The 23,670-nt window shown below is 40.5% G+C and overlaps 2 protein-coding genes across 2 annotated transcripts in view; both read right to left on the bottom strand.

Annotated features, from left to right (window-relative positions):
- LOC135112801 (chromodomain-helicase-DNA-binding protein Mi-2 homolog) overlaps positions 1 to 23,670 on the bottom strand; it is a 108,029-nt gene that overhangs the window by 27,618 nt on the left and 56,741 nt on the right. The window contains 9 exon segments of the mRNA XM_064027623.1: positions 230 to 395; positions 5,173 to 5,447; positions 5,605 to 5,844; positions 11,527 to 11,723; positions 12,253 to 12,358; positions 15,133 to 15,258; positions 15,260 to 15,320; positions 16,472 to 16,563; positions 23,431 to 23,525. Of these exon segments, the coding sequence (XP_063883693.1) occupies positions 230 to 395; positions 5,173 to 5,447; positions 5,605 to 5,844; positions 11,527 to 11,723; positions 12,253 to 12,358; positions 15,133 to 15,258; positions 15,260 to 15,320; positions 16,472 to 16,563; positions 23,431 to 23,525 (1,358 nt within the window).
- LOC135112800 (uncharacterized) lies at positions 9,816 to 11,024 on the bottom strand. The gene is made up of 2 exons (XM_064027621.1): positions 10,245 to 11,024; positions 9,816 to 9,991 (listed from the first exon to the last, which is right to left on the bottom strand). Exons 1-2 carry the CDS (start codon positions 10,875 to 10,877, stop codon positions 9,950 to 9,952), a joined length of 675 nt encoding a protein of 224 aa, XP_063883691.1. The 5' UTR covers positions 10,878 to 11,024; the 3' UTR covers positions 9,816 to 9,949.

The following is a 23,670-nucleotide window of genomic DNA, read 5'->3' as shown; positions in this document are numbered from 1 at the left end:
GGCCATTTGTCTAATCTCCTGGTATACTCCCCCTTACCATTGCTTACTTGTACTGATTAGTTTCTCCTTCATAACTTAATATGTTAGCTATAATCTGATCAACAGCTCCTACCTCCTTATAACTCACCTCTGCTACTATGCAATAACTTTTATATCCACAACAGCTGTATTCAAACATAATACAATTCAGATACTAAATATGAATATTCCATCAATGATCACAACTCACTTTGAATCTTCGTGCCAGGAACTTGTTTTTGATTTCCAAGAAGTTGCCCTTGCCCACATCCATCTTGAAGGGCTCATTGATGATAGCAAAACGCATGTCATTTTGGATGTCTTGCCAACGACCATAACCATGCGTCACAATGCCTGCCAGTAACCAGTAGTCATGCCTGTATGTAAAGGATCTATTATTAAATTGGTAGAAAGTAATTCATCAAACCAATCTTCATTATTTTAGCTATTGGCAATTTGCAAGGTATGCATGGTATAAACTACTTCTGGTCTCTTGTAATATACACCCACACTCTCACTCAAGAATTTTTCATATGGCAACACATCACATCCAGTACCAGAAAGACAGGCTTAGATGAGCCATCCATACTAGGCCTACTGTTCACAAGGCATAAAGAAAGACTATGAAAACATAATGTATGATTATGATGTATAAATGTTTAGAGGGTAAAGAAAAGAAAATGATATCACAGATTTTGTGGTGCCATGACAATCAACACTAAGAGGATACAGTAAAAAAATAAATAAAAAAAATAAAAAGATAAAAAAAAAAAATAAAATAAAATAAAATAAAATAATAATAATAATAATAAATAAATAAATAAATAAATAAATAAATAAATAAATAAATAAAGATAATTAAATAAAGATAAATAAATAAATGCAAGGAAATACAGTTTTCCTGACAGTGCAATCAGCCGGTGGAATGCAATGACTGACAAAGCTGAGTATGCAAGGAGCATTCATAGCTTTACAGATAAATACAAGAAATTAACTTTAAAAGATGGGACATTACGAGCTGGACTCAATCCTGTAAAAATACATTTAGGTAAGAAAACACAGACAGACAGACAGACAGACAGACACACACACACACACACACACACACACACACACACACACACACACACACACACACACACACACACACAAACAAATGTAGGAAATTTTATGTCAACCATGAAACCAAATTTAGCACAATACAGATATAAAGATATGCAAAACTGAAATCTTCCAAATTGAGCAAAGAAGAGGTGGAATGTATAACCAGAGAAAGTGGTGTGTGCAAATAATACACAAATTTTTTTTTAGCATGATAATTTGGATCTAAAAAATGTGACTGTGAATTTGCCTCAATTCTGTAAAACTGAAGTCATTAAATAAAGAAAAGAATTATCATTGACCTTGTACCTACCTGGGTGGGGAAGATTGCTAGTCCTTTCCTCCCACACTTTATGTTGACAATTCACTGGTTTACATACCACACTTATTTTCTACTTGATAAACCAAAGAAAGGAAAGAAAAGAAAGGAAAGAAGCACAAATGATCTGAGCCTTACCAAGAACATGAACCCCAAATCACTAGTTTTTCAGCTATAAATGCTTAACACTACACTGCAAAGTCTTTGCAGCAAACCTTGCAATATGACAAAATCAACACACACACAAACACACACACACACTCACTGTATGCTGCTACTAGCCTACTCAAGATGCATATAAGACCATATAACAAGTGATAATATTATCAAACATTCAAACCTTATAACAACAAATGCTACAATATTTTGGAAAAGAAAGAATAAAATCTTGGTAGTATGGAGACAAGGACTTTTTTTTTTATGTAGGAGGGGCATTGGCCAAGGGCAACAAAAATCCAATAAAATAAAAAAAACCCACTGAGATGCCAATCCCAGAAAAGGGTCCAAAGCAGTAGTCAAAAATTTGAAGGATGTGTCTTGAAACCTCCCTCTTGAAGGAATTCAAGTCACAGGAAGGTGGAAATACAGAAGTAGGCAGGGAGTTCCAGAGTTTACCAGAGAATGGGATGAATGATTGAGAATACTGGTTAACTCTTGCATTAGAGAGGTGGACAGAATAGGGGTGAGAGAAAGAAGAAAGTCTTGTGCAGAGAGGCCGTGGGAGAAGGGAAGGCATGGAGTTTGCAAGATCAGAAGAGCAGTTAGCATGAAAATAGTGGTAGAAGACAGCTAGAGATGCAACATTGCGGCAATAAGAGAGAGGCTGAAAACAGTCAGTTAGAGGAAAGGAGTTGATGAGATGAAAAGCTTTTGATTCCACCCTGTCTAGAAGAGTGGTATGAGTGGAACTCCCCCAGACATGTGAAGCATAATCCATATATGGACGGATAAGGCCCTTGTACAGAGTTAGCAGCTGGGAGGGGGTGGGGGGACTGGCAGAGATGTCTCAGAATGCCTAACTTCATAGAAGCTGTTTTAGCTAGAGATGAGATGTGAAGTTTCCAGTTCAGATTATAAGTAAAGGACAGACTGAGAATGTTCAGTGTAGAAGAGGGGAACAGTTGAGAGTCACTGAAGAAGAGGGGATAGTTGTCTGGAAGGTTGTGTTGAGTTGATAGATGGAGGAATTGAGTTTTAGAGGCATTGAACAATACCAAGTTTGCTCTGCCCCAATCAGAAATTTTAGAAAGATCAAAAGTCAGGTGTTCTGTGGCTTACCTGCGTGAAATGTTTACTTCCTGAAGGGTTGGACATCTATGAAAAGATGTGGAAAAGTGCAGGGCGGTATCATCAGCACAGGAGTGGATAGGACAAGAAGTTTGGTTTAGAAGGTCATTGATGAATAATAAGAAGAGAGTGGATGACAGGACAGAACCCTGAAGAACACCACAGCAATAGAACGGTCAGAAAGGAAACTTGATATGAAGTTACAGAGAGAAGGATAGAAGCCATAGGAAGGTAGTTTGGAAATCAAAGCTTTGTGTCAGACTCTATTAAAAGCTCTTGATATGGCCAAGGCAACAGCAAAATTTCTAAAAGAGGATGACCAAGACTCAGTAAGGAAAGCCAGAGGATCACCAGTAGAGCAGCCTTGACGGAACCCATACTGGTGATCAGATAAAAGGTTGTGAAGCGAAAGATGTTTAAGAATCTTCCTGTTGAGGATAGATTCAAAAACTTTAGATACGCAGGAAATTAAAGCAATAGGACAGTAGTTTGAGGGATCAGAACGGTCACCCTATTTAGGAACAGGCTGAATGTAGGCAAACTTCCAGCAAGAAGGAAAGGTAGATGTTGACAGACAGAGCTGAAAGAGTTTGACTAGGCAAGGTGCAAGCATGGAGGCACAATTTCGGAGAACAATACGAGGGACCCCACCAGGTCCATAAGCCTTCCAAGGGTTTAGGCCAGCATGGAAAACATCAAAGCGAAGAATTTTAATAGGTAGCATGAAGTAGTCAGAGGGTGGAGGAGAGGGAGGAACAAGCCCAGAATCATCCAAGGTAGAGTTTTTAGCAAAGGTTTGAGCGAAGAGTTCAGCTTTAGAAATAGATGTGATAGCAGTGGTGCCATCTGGTTCAAATAAAGGAGGGAAAGAAGAAGAAGCAAAGTTATTGGAGGTATTTTTGGCTAGATGCCAGAAGTCATGAGGGGAGTTAGATCTTGATTTTGACACTTTCTGTTAATGAAAGAGTTTTTGGCTAGATGGAGAACAGACTTGGCATGGTTCCTGGCAGAAATATAAAGTGCATGAGATTCTGGTGATGGAAGGCTTAAGTACCTTTTGTGGGCCACCTCTCTATAGCACAAGAACAAGCTGTGTTAAACCAAGGTTTGGAAGGTTTAGGTTGAGAAAAAGAGTGAGGAATGTACGCCTCCATGCCAGACACTATCACCTGTTATGTGCTCGGTACACAATGATGGGTCTCTGACACGGAAGCAGTAGTCATTCCAAGGAAAGTCAGCAAAATACCTCCTCAGGTCCTCCCAACTAGCAAAGGCAAAACGCCAGAGGCACCATCGCTTAGGGGAATCCTGAGGAGGGATTGGAGCGATAGGACAAGATACAGATATGAAATTGTGATAAGAGGAGCCCAACAGAGGAGAGAGGATGACAGCATAAGCAGAAGGATAAGAGGTCAGGAAAAGGTCAAGAACGTTGGGCATATCTCCAAGATGGTCAGGAATACGAGTAGGGTGTTGCACCAATTGCTCTACGTCATGGAGGATAACAAAGTTGAAGGCTAGTTCATCAGGATAGTCAGTAAAGGGAGAGGAAAGCCAAAGATGGTGGTGAACATTGAAGTCTCCAAGAATGGAGATCTCTGCAAAAGGGAAGAGTTAGAATGTGCTCCACTTTGGAAGTTAAGTAGTCAAAGAATTTCTTATAGTCAGAGGAGTTAGGTGAGAGGTATACAACACAGATAAATTTAGTTTGAGAGTGAGTCTGTAGTCGTAGCCAGATGGTGGAAAACTCGGAAGATTCAAGAGCGTGGGCATGAGAGCTGGTTAAGTCGTTGTGCACATAAACGCAACATCCAGCTTTGGATCGAAAAAGAGGATAGAGAAAGTAGGAGGGAACAGAAAAGGGGCTACTGTCAGTTGCCTCAGACACCTGAGTTTCAGTGAGGAAAAGAAGATGAGATTTAGAAGAGGAGGTGGTGTTCTACAGATTGAAAATTAAATCTTAGACCACAAATGTTGCAGAAGTTAATGAAGAAAAAGTTGAGGGGGGTGTCAAGACACTTAGGGTCGTCGTCAGAAGGGCAGTCCGACCTGGGGACATTTGTGGTCCCTTTCCTAGATGGGGACTCCTAGGCTGGTGTAGGAGTCGCCATGATAATTTTGAAATTTTGAGTGAGGGGTGTGTGTGTTATTAAGTGGTTGTAGTTTTGTGTGGAGGAAGAGAGTTGTCTTTCGAGGGCAGGCTGTGACTGCCCCCTTGTGTTGTGAGACACAAAGGGAAACATTCAGTGAGGTCACATTTGGCTTTAATGATAAGTTCATAGCACCCTTTGAACCAGTGCTTTAGACCTCACTGGGAGTAATTATCGTTTTGGCAGGTGCCTACTGCCTCCTCCTGATGCCTCTGACTTAAAATAAAGTTACCACAATCAAGGTACAAATGCTAGATATTGCTATATTTCATGCTGTTACTGTTCCTTCAGACAGACCTGCGATGCCAAATTTCACATTCTCTGCCAGGCACTGCTGCTTTCTCTTCATTCTGCCACAGTGTGTGAAGCTCTGTGAAGCCCCCATCTGCAATGTTGAACATGAACTTTCTCTTGGAAATGGGCTCAATCTCCTTCTTCTTTGTCCCTTCCTTTTTGTCTCCATCCTTGTCACCATCTTTCTCTTTGTCTTCCTCCTTCTCCTTCTCCTCTTCTGGCTTACCATTCTCCTTCTCTTCTTCCTTCTTCTCTGTTTTCTCTTTCTTTTCCTCAGTCTGTAAGTTTAAAGAATTGGTTTAAAAAACAAATAAATAAAATAAGCTAACTAAATACATAAGGAAAGTAAATAAAGACCAGTACATCTTCCAGAATATAATGTAGATCCTCAATCCTTTCCCAAAGTTACACAAATGTTCTAAAATCAATACTTACCTTATCACCCTCAGTTTTTTCTTGTGTTTCTGTGATTTCCTTAATTTCCTCTATTTCCACTGGTTTCTCTTCTTTTTTCTCTGGCTTCTTCTCTTCCTCTTTCCCCTCAGCCTCCACCTCATTTTCCTCTTTCTTTACTTCCTCAGTTTTTTCACTTTTCTCTGTTTCTTCAATTGGTTTCTTTTCTTCAGTTTCTTCTTCTTTCTTTTCAGCAGTTGTTACCTCTTCTTCCTTCTCCTTCTGCTCATACAAAAATAAAATCACATTAACTACTCAATCAAGAACACAAACTGATCAACCTTTACACATAATAAAATTCTATGAAACATTTCAATAATCTTCAAATAATGTATATATTTCCTCCCGCTTTTTCCAAACTTTTTTTTCCATTTGCATATGCTTCACTTCATATATATATATATATATATATATATATATATATATATATATATATATATATATATATATATATATGCTCACTATAATAGCATCACACTACACTTTATATCCCAAAAATCAATGGTGTGTTATCTCACCAGAACTCTAAGGGATGTGGTAACATCCCTTAGAGTTCTGACTTACTCTATCCCATATAAGTCTCTCATACTCTGTGGTCCAAAGGTATCTTAGTGCTTTTACTCCATCCCTTCACCATCTACTTTAAACTAATACTTAATATAAAAATTATCTTTACACTTTTCACACACCTCTAACTTTACTTTGTTTTTCACTTTATGAAATCACCAAATTATCTCATAGCCACAATGGTATTCAAGCACTTAATTTCCAGCAACCCTATTCTTTCCACTGATGCTGCTTTTCAAACTAATACTGCACTCCTCATAATTGGCATGACAATCTCCATTAATGCTGTGGTCACACTGCGATTCATCTCTGCGACTAGCCGCGATCATGAAAATGGTCAGAGTCTAGAAGTCACCACAAAAATTCTGCAATTGTGAGCGAATTTTTACAAATTGTGAACCACAATGTCATGTCCTGCGAACATCCCTCGTATAATCATGGTACCATTATGATTATTGCAGTTCAGTCGAGATACAGCCACCGTGGGGTCACAGCCTACTGCAATGTATTCTAGCACTGGATGTTGCAACTAACTGCAAAAACCTGTGTTGTCACCACGATTATTGCAAGTCCCTACGATTGCCTCTTGCATGCCTTTTACTTGCCTCTCGTTTGCATGTCGACTATGCAACGAATGTACTGCAACAGTCTATGTTCCCTGTCCAGGTATATAGGTTCCCTCCTGCCTCAGCAAAGCCACAGAGCCCAATCTACTCCCACAGGATCAACAGCACTGAACCATGAGCCTCATTGACTTAACTGACAGTGATGTGATGGAAAATCCTCAGCTAGTCCATGCTATTTTGGAATTTGAGAAAAGCCACCTACTGACCATTGCTGCTGTTGCACAGGTAGTAAAGAACAGGAAGAAGAAAAAGCCCCGAAGTGTTTGGGTGCCACCCACAGACATTATGCCAATCTTATGTGGGAGATGGCTGAGGAGGACCCCATATTATACAAAAATTTCACCCACATGAACGAGGAAGTGCTTAACGAAATTGTTGATCGTGTTTATCCCTTCATTGAGAAATCTAGGACGTTCTGGAGAGAGCCTTTGGACCCAGGCCTATGTGTTGCAATAACCCTCTGATTTCTAGCGACAGGGAATTCCTACAGGAGTCTAGGCTTTGCATTCCATGTGGCTCCCAACACCATCTCCCTTGTCCCAGAGACCTGCCAAGCAGTCGTTGCTACATATGGTGATGAAGTCATGCAAGTGCCTGACACAGCATAAAGGTGGAAGGAAATTGCCTGTGGGTTCCATGAATGCTGGAATTTCCCACATAACCTGGATGCAATAGATGGGAAACACATCAGAATCAAGAACCCAGATTTCAGTGGCTCCCACTATTATAATTACAAATTCTTCTCAGTGGTCCTGCTTGCTATTGTTGATTCTGACAACAAATTCCTGTTCGTAGATGTGGGAGCAATTGGATCAGAGTCTGACAGTGGCATCTTTGCTCAGTCCAAGCTTGGAGAACTCTTGCAACACAAACTTGCCAATCTGCCTCCCACAGAGCCTCTGCCAGGAGACCCTACTGCTCAGCATGTTGACTACTTTTGTGTTGTTGACTACTTTTTTTGTGGGTGATGACGCCTTCACACTGCGGAACTGGATAATGAAGCCATACCCCGAGCAACACCTGACCAATGCTGAGAGGATCTACAACTACAAATTCAGCAAGGCCCATTGAGTTGTCAAAAATGCTTTTGGGATCCTTGCTAACCAGTGAGTTGTTAATACAAAGTCCTTGAAATCATTCAAATAAATCCTTAAGCCAACATAACTAATAAATGCAGGTGAAATGTATATAATATTTATCCCTATCCATGTGTTCTTATTTTCATGGAAAGTTATAGCAAGCCAATCTTCCTGAGAGTGGCTACCAATCTATTTCAATAACACTTATTATATCCATATAACGTTTTTTTTCATTCCATATTTAGATTTGTTTATGTAATATATGTTATATTTACTTTATGTACTACCTATCATTTCTTTCTCATCCCATTAACAGATTTCAAGTACTTCACTCCACTATCCAGCTGATGCATGATAGAGTGGAGGCTATGGTGATGGCAAGCTGTATTCTCCACAACATCCTTCAAGCTCAGAACACCAGGAGTGAGGCTGACTACGAAGACCCAGTCACCCATGATGTGATACCTGGAAGCTGGAGGGAAGACCAACCACTGCCAGATATACCTGACTTACCATCAGGCAACCGCTCAACCCAGTCGGCCAAAATGCAAAGAGACTACCTCAGGGACTACTGCACCTCACCCCATGGGAGCATTCCATGGCAGAACTCAAAGATATAAGGTATGTTCTTTTCATGTGTCATACTTTTAATATTAGTACCTATAGCTAAAATAATTTACAATGCAGTTTATAAAGGAAAAGAAATCATAAAAAAAACTCAACTATATTACCACAAAGTATTTATTTCAATACAAGTTTAAAAAAAATAATATAACAGAGATTATAAGGGCACATGAACTCTATAAACTTAATTCCTGGTTGGGGCTGTCAAGGTCTGGTGCTGATGTTGTTGTAATTGGTGTCACATTCAGGAAGTCATGTTCCCAAAATCAATCTCCTGCTGTGGATGGAGTGACTGTGCTGGTGTGGGTGCCCTCATTACTGTCAAATTCTGGAGAACAGCCTGGTAATGTTGTGGCATCACACCAGGGGGATTCCCTGGTGGTGTAGGATGTCGGGGGTTCAAAGCACATGGGACTGGTGTTGGGGGTGGCATAGGATCAGACGTGGTTGCCCTTCTATATAATGACTGAAGGTCCCTGGGCAGCTTGGTCACATCCAGCTCCCCACTTTCAGTCTGTCGCCTGATCATGATTGCATACTTCTAAACTAGGAGAAGCATTTCTATGGGAAACATCTGAGCCAAGTCCTTGTGCACTGTGCATAGCTGCATGGCCAGGCTATCAGTCACGGTTTTCTTCCAGAACTCAACAGTTTCATCCTTCTTTACCAGCTGCTCTTGGAAGGCACAAGTTGCATTGTCATGGCACCCGAAGATCTGAAATAAAAAGAAAAATACATTAGTACCTGTGGAACTTCTAGGTTGATTTCTTGAGAAAATACCACTATGATGTCTTGATGTTGAGGAATGACTAGAACTGCGTTGAAGAGAAACAGCTGGCAGGCTGAGAACCATATTCCACCTGCCTTATTAATTATTTAATATCTAATACTTAACATTTAATAATGTTATTTAATATTTATTATATGTATTAATTAATTAATTAATTAATGTGTTTTCTGTGTACACTCTTAATGTATTCCATTGTATGATTCACATACATAGTACAAAAGACCATTTAGTGTAGGGAATAGTATTTTTATTGATTTTGTATCAAATGGCGACTTTAGTGCAAAGCTGGCAACTTTAGTTTTGTTGACGTTACCGTAAAATATTATATAAATAATATATATATTTGTCAATTTTATCTATAATTATGTATTAAGCAATAACCGTTTATTACAAGTTTACTAACAAAAGACACTATGAAAAAAAACTTTCATAATAGTATAACAAACTATTTAATTATAATTTATATTTACCTTTTCCAGGAGTCCACCAGTGAATTGCAGGGACGAAGTAAGGCATCACTTGGCCAGCCCATGGTTCTGGGACTCCTCCAGGCTCGACAGCACAGCCTGCTCCAACTCCAATTCCGACGCGTCACCACGTGGACTCCAGGCAAAGGTACTGGGCTGCTGTGAGGTACTGAGCTACTGGGAGTCACTGGGTGCTAGGGCAACCACAACAACACTCTGAAGGAACATACAATACTCCGTTAATAAAGTATATTCTTATTAGGTTAGATTGTGCTCGATTTTTGGTTTAGAGATATCAAATTGAAACTTGTGATGAGGTTAAACTGACCTAGCAATGGCATATCATTTATAATACTTAGTTAACTCTGTTATATGCTTGCATTTCTTGTATTGTGCATTTAAATAAATATGTCATGTCAGTATTGTGTCATTTTCATTCACCTCTACACCATGAGCTTAGTTTACATACCTTTTTGGTTCTTAGGGTTTTGGGTTGCCTCTGCCCTCTGCCTCTGTCCCTCTTGGTGTGGTTCTTCGGTGTGGCTGATCCACTTTTGTTGGAATCCTTGGTCAGCTTGCCATATCTTGTCCTCATGCTGTGGATCCAACACTCTATATCATCCCCTGTGAGTGGTGAGGTGAGGGAGGCATCCTTCTCCTTGATACAGTTCTTCCTCTCCATGTTCCTATACTTGTTTAAACTCTTGTCGTATAGGAAGGTGTTCTCCTGTTGCCACTCTCCAAGCTCCCTCTCAACATCTGCAGGTAGGTGGAGAGGCGGCTTCTTCCTCTTGCTGCCTCTAGGGTGCCCTCCCACCTCCTCTTCATCTGTGGTGTCCCTCTGAGTCTGCCCAGAGTTTATAAAGTCAGGGTCATCCTCAGAGTCCCTGTCATCAGCAGCAGGGTGTTGAATCTCTTCCTGAGAGGGAGGTGGTAACTCTGCCAACATTTGACTAGGATGACCTAAAACCTCTACTGCCTGTAGGGTGGCCAGGATTTGCGGCTCCTGTAAAGCATGTGCTGGTGATGGTGGTATTGTAGGGCTGGGTGAAGCTTCAGTTTCAGGTGAGGACCTTTTCCTAGTCTTCTTGGCACTCTTCATAGTGATTTGAAGGCCATGTGTACTGCACTAGTACAAGCATGTAGTGGTGTGTGGAGTGGTGTTGTTGAGAGTGGACACAAAGTGTCGCCACGTGGTCGTATTTGAGGGCGGTTGCACTACGCATGCGTTGAGTTGAGCTACAGCAGCATCACCAGCTGTTGCAGTTGCCAGATTCGGCAGCACTCCATCACACTGCCACTGCAGTTAATGCAGTGAGTCCGCTGTGCAATTGCAGGTACCTGTGAGTAGGCTGAGACTGTACAACGAACTCACTGCGATGCACTGCAGTACATTGCAATGGCTCTGCGTTTCGGACCCTCGGCTTTGGAAGTTTTGGTTCTGCCAAAATTATCACGGCCTCCTGCGAACCATTGAGATGTGTGGCAACAATGCTGTGGTTTTTCAAGACTCTCTGCGAATGTGTCTCTTGAATATTGGTGATGTAATCGTTGTTCGTTGCGATCCCACCAAATTTATAGATCGTGGCTAGCCGCAGAGCCAAATCGCAGATGTGTGACCCCAGCATAATTGGCATGACAATCTCCATTAACAATACTCCATTTTTGCCTCTACAAACACATGTTCCTTTTCTCCAACTCTCCTTCAGAGTTCCCAAAAACATTACCCCTTCCTCCTAGCTCACACTTACCTTTTCCACTTCAGTTGTTGATTCTTCCTTCTTCTCTTCAGTCTCTTTACTCTCCACTTTCTCTGGTTCCTTTTCTTCTGTTGTTTTTTCCTTTTCCTCAGTCTTTTCTTTGTCTTCCTTTTTGTCTTCTTCCTTCTCTTCCACCTCTCCTTTGACAGAGGGTGCAGGGGAGGGTGTAACACTAGTTGCTGGAGTGCCTACCAAAGGAGGCTCCAATGAAAATATGCTTGACAGCAAAAATACTACAAAGCAATGTGGCCACAGTGAATAAAATAAAGCAGCATTACTGGTATTAAGATTATCATAACTCACTTTGTGAGGACACAGGACAATGAATCAGATTGTACCATTTTTTCCACATCCTTTCCCAAGCAACACTTATCTATGCACACCTTCCAGTCTCCCATTAAAATAATATCCATAGCAACCTATAACAATTATCTGTCAATCCATCCTATGCCATGCCATCATATTACCTATATTTCAACAAACACCTCATTAAATTTTCAAATCTACTCAACCTTTTCTGTTTTAGTCTGGTCTCAAAAACAATCAGTGGATCTAAATCCTTGTCATGCACATCATTAATCCATGTCCCTCTTTGTAATGATTCCACCTATCCACATCTGTAATACCCAAATGGAGTCTTCCATGCCTTTATATAAACTACCATATGAGATATCACACTTAACACAATAAATATGCTTCATGAAATTCTACACTAACCAGAGGCAGATGTTCCATTGCTCTTGTCACCCTGAACAGGATCAACAGGCTTGTGGATGGCTTCTGGCATAGAGTAATGACCATTTATAGTCTCAAACTCAGATACCTGAAAAATAAGCATATCTAAATTAAAATCTATAAATGTAAAACTTTCATAATTAGAATGATGAAATGACTTAGAGGACAAATATTCCCAGAAATATAATTACTGAAGGTTACTAAACACTTACCTGAATTTGTTCCCTAATCATAGCCTGGCAGAGCAGATGTATGTGCTCAAATGTGAGTTACTTCTTTACAGTGAGGCCTAACAACATTCACATTTGCCATCTCATATCATCGATGTTGCCTACCTCTACTCACACTCTTTAGTACCACCAAGAAGAAGGCATGGGAATTTGTTAGAGGCAAGTGTAAGAGGATTGCAGCTCCATTGCTCCTAGTTGTACATGGCTTTACAAGACCATGAGCACCTGGAGTAACAATTCAAGAGGTGATGATAATGCTGGCCCACCACCTGAAATTACATCCTTTTTGGTCAGGAGATTGTGAAACTCCAATTTGTAAATGTTCCTCTGGCAGGAACAAGAAGGAAACTGGTGCTGTGAAGGAAAGTCTGCATTATTGTATTCTAGGACAAGGGCAGTACATTCTCTCTCTCTCTCTCTCTATCCAGGAAGGGGAGATAGTGCAAGGGGTACAGTTCCCCTATTCCTCCCTGGTTCATGCCTTGTGACTCATTAAAGCACATAAGCACAGCTGCCCACTAATCTCTTTTCTGATACCTTCACCTTCCCTTCCCTTCGCTCCCCATTTACTCCTCCTTCACTCATCATCACCTCTTCTATAATTTATTACCCTCCAACCACCTCAAATTGTAGAGAGAGAGAGAGAGAGAGAGAGAGAGAGAGAGAGAGAGAGAGAGAGAGAGAAGAGAGAGAGAGAGAGAGAGAGAGGAGAGAGAGAGAGAGAGAGAGGAGAGAGAGAGAGAGAGAGAGAGAGAGAGAGAGAGAGAGAGAGAGAGAGAGAGAGAGAGAGAGAGAGAGAGAGAGAGAGAGAGAGAGAGAGAGAGATTATAGTATTAGAAATTAGACGCAAGTCTACAACGTATATGAGCAACACGTTTTTTTAAGCATCCAGAGTGAAGTGGTTAAGCCAAGAGACATTTACTCTATAAACTTAACTGATGACTTTCATGCTCTGCAAGAAAAATTATGATATGCTACTAAGGAAACAATGAGTACTTTAGAATGCATTCTTTCCATTGTATTCCATTGCTCACTGAGAGGCAAGAAGGGAGATACTTCACCATGTAGGTGGTACTAATGTTTCTTAGGTTCTTGAATAAACTATGGAATGCAAGTGTTGTGAATTTGTCCTCTTTCCCTCATAAGCCAAGAGATAAACATGTGAGGGTAGAAATTAATAATACTATTATTACTGATATTTTTGCAAGACTCAAGGTCTGGTTGCATGAGCTACTTCCTCTGATTTGTACTGGGTTTCTAGGTTGGCTGCAATTCATGGGAGACTTGAAGAAATTTTAGCCAATCTTGGCTAAAGTTGTGGTAGCAAGTGGAAAGTGTCGTCAGCTCTTTGGCAACAATAGTGGCAGAAGCTTCTAAGGATCACTGAAAACCCTAAAATGACTATTCTAAGATCTGTAAATGATTGGGGTGCTACAACTTACTGGTAGCCAAGTATAAACCAAACAGCCTATTGTTGTAGTGATGTCTACCAGTATAATAAACAGTGTATACAACAAGGAAGGAAGGTCAGAGCTGGTAGCTGAAGAGTAGTCTGCATGGAAGGTCAGTTCACCAGATGGCAGGGAAACTGATTTATCACATTTTCAATACATCGCTAAGAGTAAGCAGCATATAATCTCTGCTGGCAAAAATTATGCTTTGGCAACACAGTGAGGCAGGATAGCCACACTTAGCTATTTTGTGAGACCCCACAAGGTGGAGTTTTGGTTAGTGTGTTGTTTTATGTGTCACCATTTGTTTTGATTTGGAGTGCGACCTATGGTGTGTGCGTAGGCCCAGTGTGTTGGCCAGGATGGGTAACTGTTAGGGAGAACATAACAGCTGTGGTTGCCTTATACAAAAGCAGGCCACTCCAATCAAACAGATATTGGCTTAGGCCATGAGCATACATGTTTTGTGAGAAGCTAGAGAAGCAATTTGTTGAGGAAAGAGCATAAGACCTACATGTATCCCATCTCCAGCATGGCAGGCCCACATTAATATCCAAAGGACCCCAAAAAGGGATTGCACTGCCTTGCCATCCATTTATGGGTTCTTGTGGATATTAAGTTAGGCTTGCCAGGCCAGAGACAGGGTATATGCAAGTCTTATGCTCCATCCTCTACAAATTGCTTCACCAGTTTCTCAGAAACATATAAAATACAAACTATGTAACAGCTAGAGGTTTGGTCCCCTTTGGTTATGAGGAAGCTGTGAGATGCTCTGAATGAGAGAGAGAGAGAGAGAGAGAGAGAGAGAGAGAGAGAGAGAGAGAGAGAGAGAGAGAGAGAGAGAGAGAGAGAGAGAGAGAGAGAGAGAGAGAGAGAGAGAGAGAGAGAGAGAGAGAGAGAGAGAGATGAGAGAAGGAGAGAGAGAGAGAGAGAGAGAGAGAGAGAGTCTTTGTAAAATGGGAGGGCAGCCAGTATTTAAGAGGAAGAGTGAGAATGAGAGAACAAAAATGTGCAAGGATAAAGTAAAAGAACACATAACTAAGTGCAGATTTCTGCCATGACCATACCCTAGATGGTATCTCAAGATGTCATTTGACAGCAAAGAACAAAACAAACATAATCAAGATCTAGATATCTAAATTACTGGACCATATAATGACAAAAATTCAAAATCAATTTACCTTTTTACGGATCAGTGACATAACTCCGATCCTGGTGAGCACATGCTGTCGGCTGAGCCCCTCACGAGGAACACCATCAGCAAAGGTCTCTGCATTGTCGTTGCCAGGCTCACACAGATGTCGCAATGAACAATGATGTGTATGCTCGGAAGCACTTTTCACTCTTCCCTCGCAAATCACGCACTAACCTGAGGAAATATTTATAAGAACACATCACTATCATTTATGTCTCATTCCCTTCTGGAGAAGTCACCAACAAAGATGGCAATGGCAGGACTTTGCCTATCAAACCCTAACTACATACAACTAATCAATTCCTGTCATGGCACACCTCAATCCTGTCATGCATTACCCTAGACATTCACTCTCTTTATCAACACAGGTGAGTCTCCCCTCAATGGTATTCACATTTTCCTCACTTTTACAAGATATGCATATTCATTCACTCACTGGAGGTGTGAGGTGGTTTTGGGAGGAGAAAGAATGGAGTACGTGAGTTTATGTATCCAAGAAACGTGCCAGGTAATTATGGTGAGATGGATGGTAAGATAAGAGAGTTGTAAAAGATGGGTAAGTCTCAGTATCATTTGCGAGAAACATGAAGGGGAGAAATGTGTCTATAGATGTGGAGAAATTTGAGGTGTCTCTAGATAAAGGGATGTTTAAGGAATAGCATTCACCTTCCAATACAGATGTATAGGTGCAATATGGCACAACAGACATAATCAAGAGAGCATACTATGAAATGTGTTATCTGGGAAGGGAATGTAAAATGACTAGATGAAAGGGTGAGGATAATGAAAGTGTGTAAGAGAGATGTGGTATAAGCACCAATGCAAGAGGTGTAAATTGTGAAGTGGTGGAATAGGTGAAAAGAAACATAATGAAATAGCATCGCCATACTGACAGCATGAGCAGCAATGAATTTGTAAAGAAATACATATGTGTAAATGAAACTGGATACAAATTGGAGAGGAAAGCCAACTGGAAGATGGAAGAATAGGGTAGACAAGTACAAGTGTGAAAGAGGTGTTGGTAGAGGCCAAGTGCTTGAACAAGCAGGAAGTGAATGTATGAATAGGGAGAGATGGAAGTTTTCTGCCATGGCCATCCCCTTGGGGAACACTCCTGAAGGGAGCAAGGCACCAGAGAGACAGGTAGGCATTGGAGACTTGCAGAATTTTCTCAGAAGTCTGTCACCTAATGATATTACTCTACACAATGTTAAGAGATCAAATACACAGGGAGCAATACACATCTTTATAAGGTTTATCATGTTTGCAATAGGGGAAAATATGTGATGACTGCAAGAATCTATCCTTGGCCATCCTGCACTCACCACTGTGAATTGAAGGCTTCTTGAGGGGGCATACCATATCGCATCACTGCATTAAGGAATGATTTCCGTTGGCGAGCATTAAAACCAAGAACCTGAAAAGTCATCAAATAATGTTACTTTATCACTTTAAAAATAATGTTCTTAAGAACATAAGAACCTGTAGTTCCATCCCTAATCAAAAGCCTCATTAACCTTGCAACAAGCATAACCAGGAAACCTAATGAAATTCACATTCATTGTTTTCCGCTTTATAACCTGATACCAATGTAACAAAACAAAGGCATCTATTCAGTAATTTTAGTATCTTACAGCAGCAGAAAACAATAATTTAATTAGCTGGGTTCATTACAAATACTGATGGCAGTAAATTCAAGATGAGAAGATGCAATACTGCTCATCTACAAGTAAAAATTTACACTTACATGTGTCAATATGGAAAATATTAAAGACAAACTTATATAATTCTAAATAACATCAAACTCTGGACATGAAACAACTCAGTATGGAAAAAAAAGAAAGAAAATATTCTTGTGATGATAGTTAATAAGTGAGATTCCTCATTTCTGATTATAGATAAGATTAATATAATTCCACATGTATGAATAAGTACAGCAAAGCAAATGAATATCATACCATTCATAGCATAGCAAATTAATTTAATTTCTTGTGTATGTTCACAGGTGAGCAGATGTCATTCTTCATTTATATTTGTAGCCTATTATTTCTCAAGTACTGTCATAGCCTAAAAAACTGGTATTCCTCATTTATGTATGTAACCTAATATATGAGTATAAATATGATGGAGGAATACAAAGGAATACAAAGGAAAGAACAGACAGCAACAGCCCTACTGGGCCTAAAGCTACGTTTACACCGAAGCAAACACTAGCAACCTGGTAGCATGCTAACTGGTAGCATGCTATCAGGTTGCCTACAGCCGAGGTTTCCTGCTATCGAAGGCAACTAGATAGCATGCGACTGAACCGTTTACACCAAAGCAACCTGGTTGCAGTCAGTTTTTGTTCAAGATGTCGGTGCAGGGCAGTCGCAGCAGCTGCGTTTCTCATATTGAATTCCAAGAAGAAACGTAAAAGGAAGTTATGGCGGAAAAGTTTGTTCAATGATACCAACATATTTCAACAAGATCTTTTTCTTAAAGTTGTGGATAGCGGACTGTTTGAAAATTTTAGTAGAATGTCACGAAGTGATTTTGAGTACCTACTGATGAAGATTAGTCCACACATCAGAAAACAAGATACTAATTTTCGGGATAGTGTTCCTCCCGAAGTTAAACTTCATTGCACACTAAGATTTTTGGCGACCGGAGATTCGTATGCTTCGCTAATGTATCTCTTCAGAGTATCTAAGTCTGCAATAAGTATCTTCATCCCCGAAGTGTGTACAGCAATCATTCGAGTTTTGAAAGAATACATTGAGGTAAGAATGAGATAGTTTATTCTTCATTTACCAGTGCAATATTGTACAGTCAGTGTCAAAAGTCTTTGAACACTGTGAGCCTAATTCATCTATGAAATACGGTCGAAAGAGTTAAAGGACTTTTGATACTAACTGTACACTATTATTGTTTCATTAAGGAATTAAAGAAAATATCTTTTCACAAAACCTTCTATTTAATTTTACATAACAAAATGTACTAGTGAAAAGGTATCACTTGAGGCTTCTTCCTGTTATCTCAGTCGTCGATAGACTTGAACTGGGACTTGGGCTATGAGTAGGAAGGGGAATTGGGCTTGGAGTTGAAAGGGGAACTGGGTACTGATTTGGGCTTGGAACTGAAAGCGGGCTTGGAACAGGGCTGTGAGAATGTGGAATTGGGCTTGGAACAGGGCTGTGAGAATGTGGAATTGGGCTTGGAACAGGGCTGTGATAATGTGGAATTGGGCTCGAGGTAGGGACTGGAACTGGAAAATTGAGTTGGGTTGGGTTTATCATATTTCCCCAGTGCTCCTTCAAACAGAATATTATTAATTGCATGTTTGACCATCATTTGGCTATAGCCACTTAATTTGCGTAGCTCGCTAGCAACATATTCCCCATAAATAGCACAGTCGTCTCGGTTGCTGGCTGCTTTCATAATTTCGTAAGCCTCGTCAGCCCTTTTGGCGTCAGTATCTCTGGACGCCACTCTCTCTTTTTTTTTTCCCGCTGTAGGGCACGGGTTTCGCGAACTCTTCCAAGTCTCGGTCTCCCTCTTCTTGAAAAGCTTCACCAATTTCAGTTAGCTGATCATCAGAAGTACAAGTTTCATCATCAATCTGTAAAAGAACGAATGATAATTGCAAATATGCAAATTGTTATTGAAGCGCTCGTTTACAAATGTGTGGAAATTGTCTGGAATATGGGAAATATCTATATCGCTTTTATACATTCACATAAGTGTCACTACGCTTTTCAGCAGCTCTAATAGTTACCTCGATTTTCTCGATAACGAAGTGTTGGATCACTATTATACTTCGCCATAGTTTATTTCACACCTAGCGCTATTTTTTGACTGCATAGTGCATTACCAAAAGTGTATGAGTAAGCTATATACTCATGGCAATTTAGAGAAAGTCACAATATCCAGAGACAAGCATTCGGACACAGCCATCACTACGTCATACCCCGGACCTGTCAACCCACCTCTCTCCCTCCTTCCCTCTAGCACTCGTTATCCACTCCCCTCGGACAAAAATACGTAGAGGGAGGGATAACGAAGTGCTAGAGGGAAGGAGGGAGAGAGGTGGGTTGGGTCCGGGGTATGACGTAGTGATGGCTGTGTCCGAATGCTCTCTCTGGATATTGTGACTTTCTCTAAATTGCCATAAGTATATAGCTTACTCATACACTTTTGGTAATGCACTATGCAGTCAAAAATTAGCGCTAGGTGTGAAATAAACTGTGGCGAAGTATAATAGTGATCCAACACTTCGTTATCGAGAAAATCGAGAAAATCGAGGTAACAGAGCTGCTGAAAAGCATAGTAGAGACCTAATAATACATAGGATTTTTTTTTTCATTTCAGATTCCACAATCGGAAGATCATTGGTGCAAATTGCTCGAGATTTTGAGGTATCTTGGAATTTCCATCATTGCATAGGTGTGCCTTGATGGAAAGCATGTTGTAATGCAGAACCCAGAAAATTGTGGAAGTATGTACCTCAACTACAAAGGCACTTTTAGTACAGTTTTAATGGCTGTATGTGACGCAAATTATTGCTTCACCTTTGCTGATGTAGGATGCCAAGGAAGAATATCAGATGGGGGTGTATTTCGTGAGACCACATTTTACAAGAAAATGGAAAATAAGACCTTGAATCTACCACCTCCAGAGCCTTTGCCAGGAAGAGAAGTAGACCTACCGTTTGTTCTCCTGGCGGACGATGCATTTGCTCTAAGTGAAAATTTGTTTAAAACGTACCCTGGTCTTTCATTGGACAAAGCCTCTCGAATTTTTAATTATAGGCTTAGTCGTGCACGTAGAATTATCGAAAATACATTCGGCATAATGTCCTCAGTATTTAGAGTCTTCCGAAAGCCATTACTTTTGAATGTAGAGAACACGAAGCTCGTAACTCTAGCCTGCTGCTATTTACATAATTTCTTAAGGAAAAGAAAAGACTCGCGAATGATTTATACCCCGCCAGGATCTTTTGACTGTGACAGGCAAGACGGAACAATAGCTTTTGGCAGCTGGAGAACTATTACTGAAGGAGACTCTGGAATTATTAATCTTCGGAGAATTCCTAGAAGGGCACCACAAAATGCAAAAAATGTCAGAGATGAGTTTAGAACTTACTTTATGTCGAGAGAAGGACAAGTGTCGTGGCAAGACGCTTGCATTTAATCAAGCAAGAAGGACCTTCATGAATTTTCCATTGTGCACATAGTAATTTCCATTGTAAAAAACTGAAGCGCAGAGGTGTTTTTGTTCTTAGTTAAGACTTCTTAATATTATTATGTTAAACTCTAAATGAGTTCATTTTCTTATTTTCAACCATACATATGTCGCCATGTATCATGTATATGCAGAAAGTAGATTAAGATTAAAGAGAAAGAGAGAGAGAGAGAGAGAGAGAGAGAGAGAGAGAGAGAGAGAGAGAGAGAGAGAGAGAGAGAGAGAGAGAGAGAGAGAGAGAGAGAGAGAGAGAGAGAGAGAGAGAGAGAGAGAAAGCGATATCAATGAAATAAAATAAATTGAATAACATTTCCAATGTCTTATCCATTTATATGAATCCTGCTCGCGTGTATATCCATGACACACACACACACACACACACGTCAGCACACACACACGCATTAGTATAAGCAATAAAATAACTCTCCTCATAAATGAATATTAACACATGTTATAACATTCAAATAAAAGCAACTACAATATGAATATGATATGTACAAACCTGAGAAATGTCCTCTTCAGTGGACAGTCCCTTTTTAGGTGCATCGACTTCAAGCAAGAAGGTGAGAGAATTGTAGTGAATCCATTGTTCGCTTGTAGCTGATCCACTTTTCTTTTTCTGTATTTGTGGAATGTAGTGCGCAGATTTTTCACTTTATCCTTTATTTCTTTCACATCACAATTAAACACTTTAGCTAGATCCTCCCAGATCTTAACTTTCTTTTGTTATCCTTGTATGCTGGGTCACATAAATCCCAGAGGACTCTCCTCTCCCGGTACTCCTCAATCACTTTTTTAACCGTGTTTATGTCCCACACAACCATCGCGAGCGAGGCAACCAGGCAACTGAACCCATCAGCTGCGGATAGCCGGCGACCGTTGGCAAATTGGTAGCAGGCAAACTCTGGTTGCCAGGCAACCGGGCAAACAGAGGCAACCTGATAGCATGCTACCAGTTAGCATGCTACCAGGTTGCTAGTGTTTGCCTCGGTGTAAACGTACCTTAACGAGGCTGTCTGTGTGTCTATTCTACCACTACCACTACAGATTCTAAGAGTTAGAGGATGGAGGACACTAGGGGTCAAGGAAGGAAAACAAGAGAGCATAGGGAGAAGGAAAGGCTAAGATGTGATAGGAAAGGATGAAAGAGAAATTATACTATTCACTAAAAAAAAAAAAGAAAAAAAAATTATGTAGGCACAAAGTATGTTATATAAGGGGTTGCTGCAAGGTGATTGTCCAACCTTTGTTTAAAAGTTTCTATTGTATTACTATCGACAATATGTGCTGGGAGAGTTCCAGACATTTACAATTCTATTGAAGAAATAATACTTAGCCTTGTCTGATCTGAAACGCTTACCTATAATCTTGTAACTATTATTTCTAGTGGTATTGGAACTGTCAATGATGAGATAGTTGTTTACATTTACGTTATCAAAGCCCCGACACATCTTAAACAGTTCAATTAAGTCTCCTCGCATTCGCTGTTTCTCTAAACTGAACAAGTTGAGTTCCCTCAACCGCTCCTCATAAGACTTGTTCCGCAGTCGTGGGATCAACTCTTCTTTGGACTCTCTTCAGCTTGTCTATATCTTTCCTGTAATGGGGTAACCAGAACTGGACGCAGTACTCAAGTAGAGGTCGGACAAGTGTATTAAACAATGTGAGAATTACCCCTTCTGATTTGAATTCGAAAGTCCTACCAATAAACCCAACCAATTTATTTGCTGTTTTAACTACTTCCGAGCAGTGTTTACTTGACTTGAGGTCTGAGGTAATTATAACGCCCAAGTCCTTTTCCTCATTAACCCTGAGAAGCTCAGTACCGTTCATTAAGTAATCAGTGTGATCGTTATTACTACCAATGTGCAACACTTTACATTTATCTACATTGAAGCTCATCTGCCACTTGTCTGACCAAGTGGCTAGACACCAAGTGTCCAAGTGACCAAGTGGCTCAGACAGCCAGTCTTCAAGCCAATTGAGAAGTTTTCCATTTATACCATGTGACTTCAATTTAGCTAGTAGCCGCTTGTGGGAAACTTTGTCAAAAGCTTTTTGAAAATCTAGATACACTATATTTACTGCTTTTGTTTCGTCATACATGGTGAAAACATCACAGAAGAAATCAAGCAGATTAGTTAGACAAGAACGTCTGTTTCGGAAGCCATGCTGAGTCATTGATTACATCATTTTCCTCTAGAAAGTTCACTAAATTATTGTGAATTACTGGAGGGAGGAAGGGGAGGAGGAAGAGGAGGAGGAGGTAGAGGAGGAGGAGGAGGAGGAGGAGGAGGAGGAGGAGGAGGAGGAGGAGGAGGAGGAGGAGGAGGAGGAGGAGGAGGAGGAGGAGGAGGAGGAGGAGACAGAAAGAGGAAGGAGGAGGAGAGAAGAGAGAGGAGACAGAAAGAGGAAGGAGGATGGGAGGAGGGAAGGAGGGAAGGGGGAGGAGGGAAGGAAGGAAGGGGGAGAAGAAAAGGGAAAGGGGAGGGAGGGAAGGAAAGAAGGGGGAGAGAGAGAGAGAGAGAGAGAGAGAGAGAGAGAGAGAGAGAGAGAGAGAGAGAGAGAGAGAGAGAGAGAGAGAGAGAGAGAGAGAGAGAGAGAGAGAGAGAGAGAGAGAGAGAGAGAGAGAGAGAGAGAGAGAGAGAGAGAGAGAGTGTTCCCCATTCTCCTGACTTAATTAAGATTCCAATTTTTAGTATCAATACAAGCAAACAGTTATATGAAAGGCGACAGTGAAATTGAGTTTGTTGGAAATAGAAAATTATACAAATCCTAAGAAAGAGTAGCTGAGAAATTAAACCAATCCTAAGAAAGAGTAGCTGAAAAATTAAACCAATCCTAGGAAAGAGTAGCTGAGAAATTAAACCAGACATGTTTTTTTCTACAGTTACATTTGTGCAAGAGTGCCTTTATGCCAGGGCACTGCTCTGCCTAGGCTCCTAAGTCTCTTAAATTCTCTAGTCCATCTTTTACAACCAGAGTAATTTCTTCTCACTCAAGTCAAGATTCATGGACACAATATGCATCACTAAATAACAAGAAGTGTGCTCCATCTTACCTCAATGTTGCCACCAACCCTGGCCAGCAGGGGCGGCAGGGGACGGTCCCTGTCATGGCGATCTGCCCTACGTCGGGACCGCCTGTTGCCGTCACCTATAAAATGTACAAAAATGAGTAAATGTGAAACAAATTATATCTCAAAATGCTCATCACTGCAACTAATTCTCCCACTTGAAGATTGATTTACATCAGGAAAATCCTTGTGACTGTTTTGTGCATCTCCCATGGAGAGAGAGAG

The sequence above is a fragment of the Scylla paramamosain genome, chromosome 24 (genome assembly GCF_035594125.1).
Source record: "Scylla paramamosain isolate STU-SP2022 chromosome 24, ASM3559412v1, whole genome shotgun sequence".
In the NCBI taxonomy this organism is placed as follows: Eukaryota; Metazoa; Arthropoda; class Malacostraca; order Decapoda; family Portunidae; genus Scylla; species Scylla paramamosain.
This window is presented reverse-complemented; position numbering and strand designations above follow the sequence as displayed.

Excerpts from the sequence above, each read along its gene's own strand:
- LOC135112800 (XM_064027621.1), bottom strand. The coding sequence starts at position 10,877 with ATGAAGAGTGCCAAGAAGACTAGGAAAAGGTCCTCACCTGAAACTGAA. Across the intron at positions 9,992-10,244 it reads AAACCCTAAGAACCAAAAAG|AGTGTTGTTGTGGTTGCCCT; the intron begins GTATGTAAACTA and ends ATGTTCCTTCAG.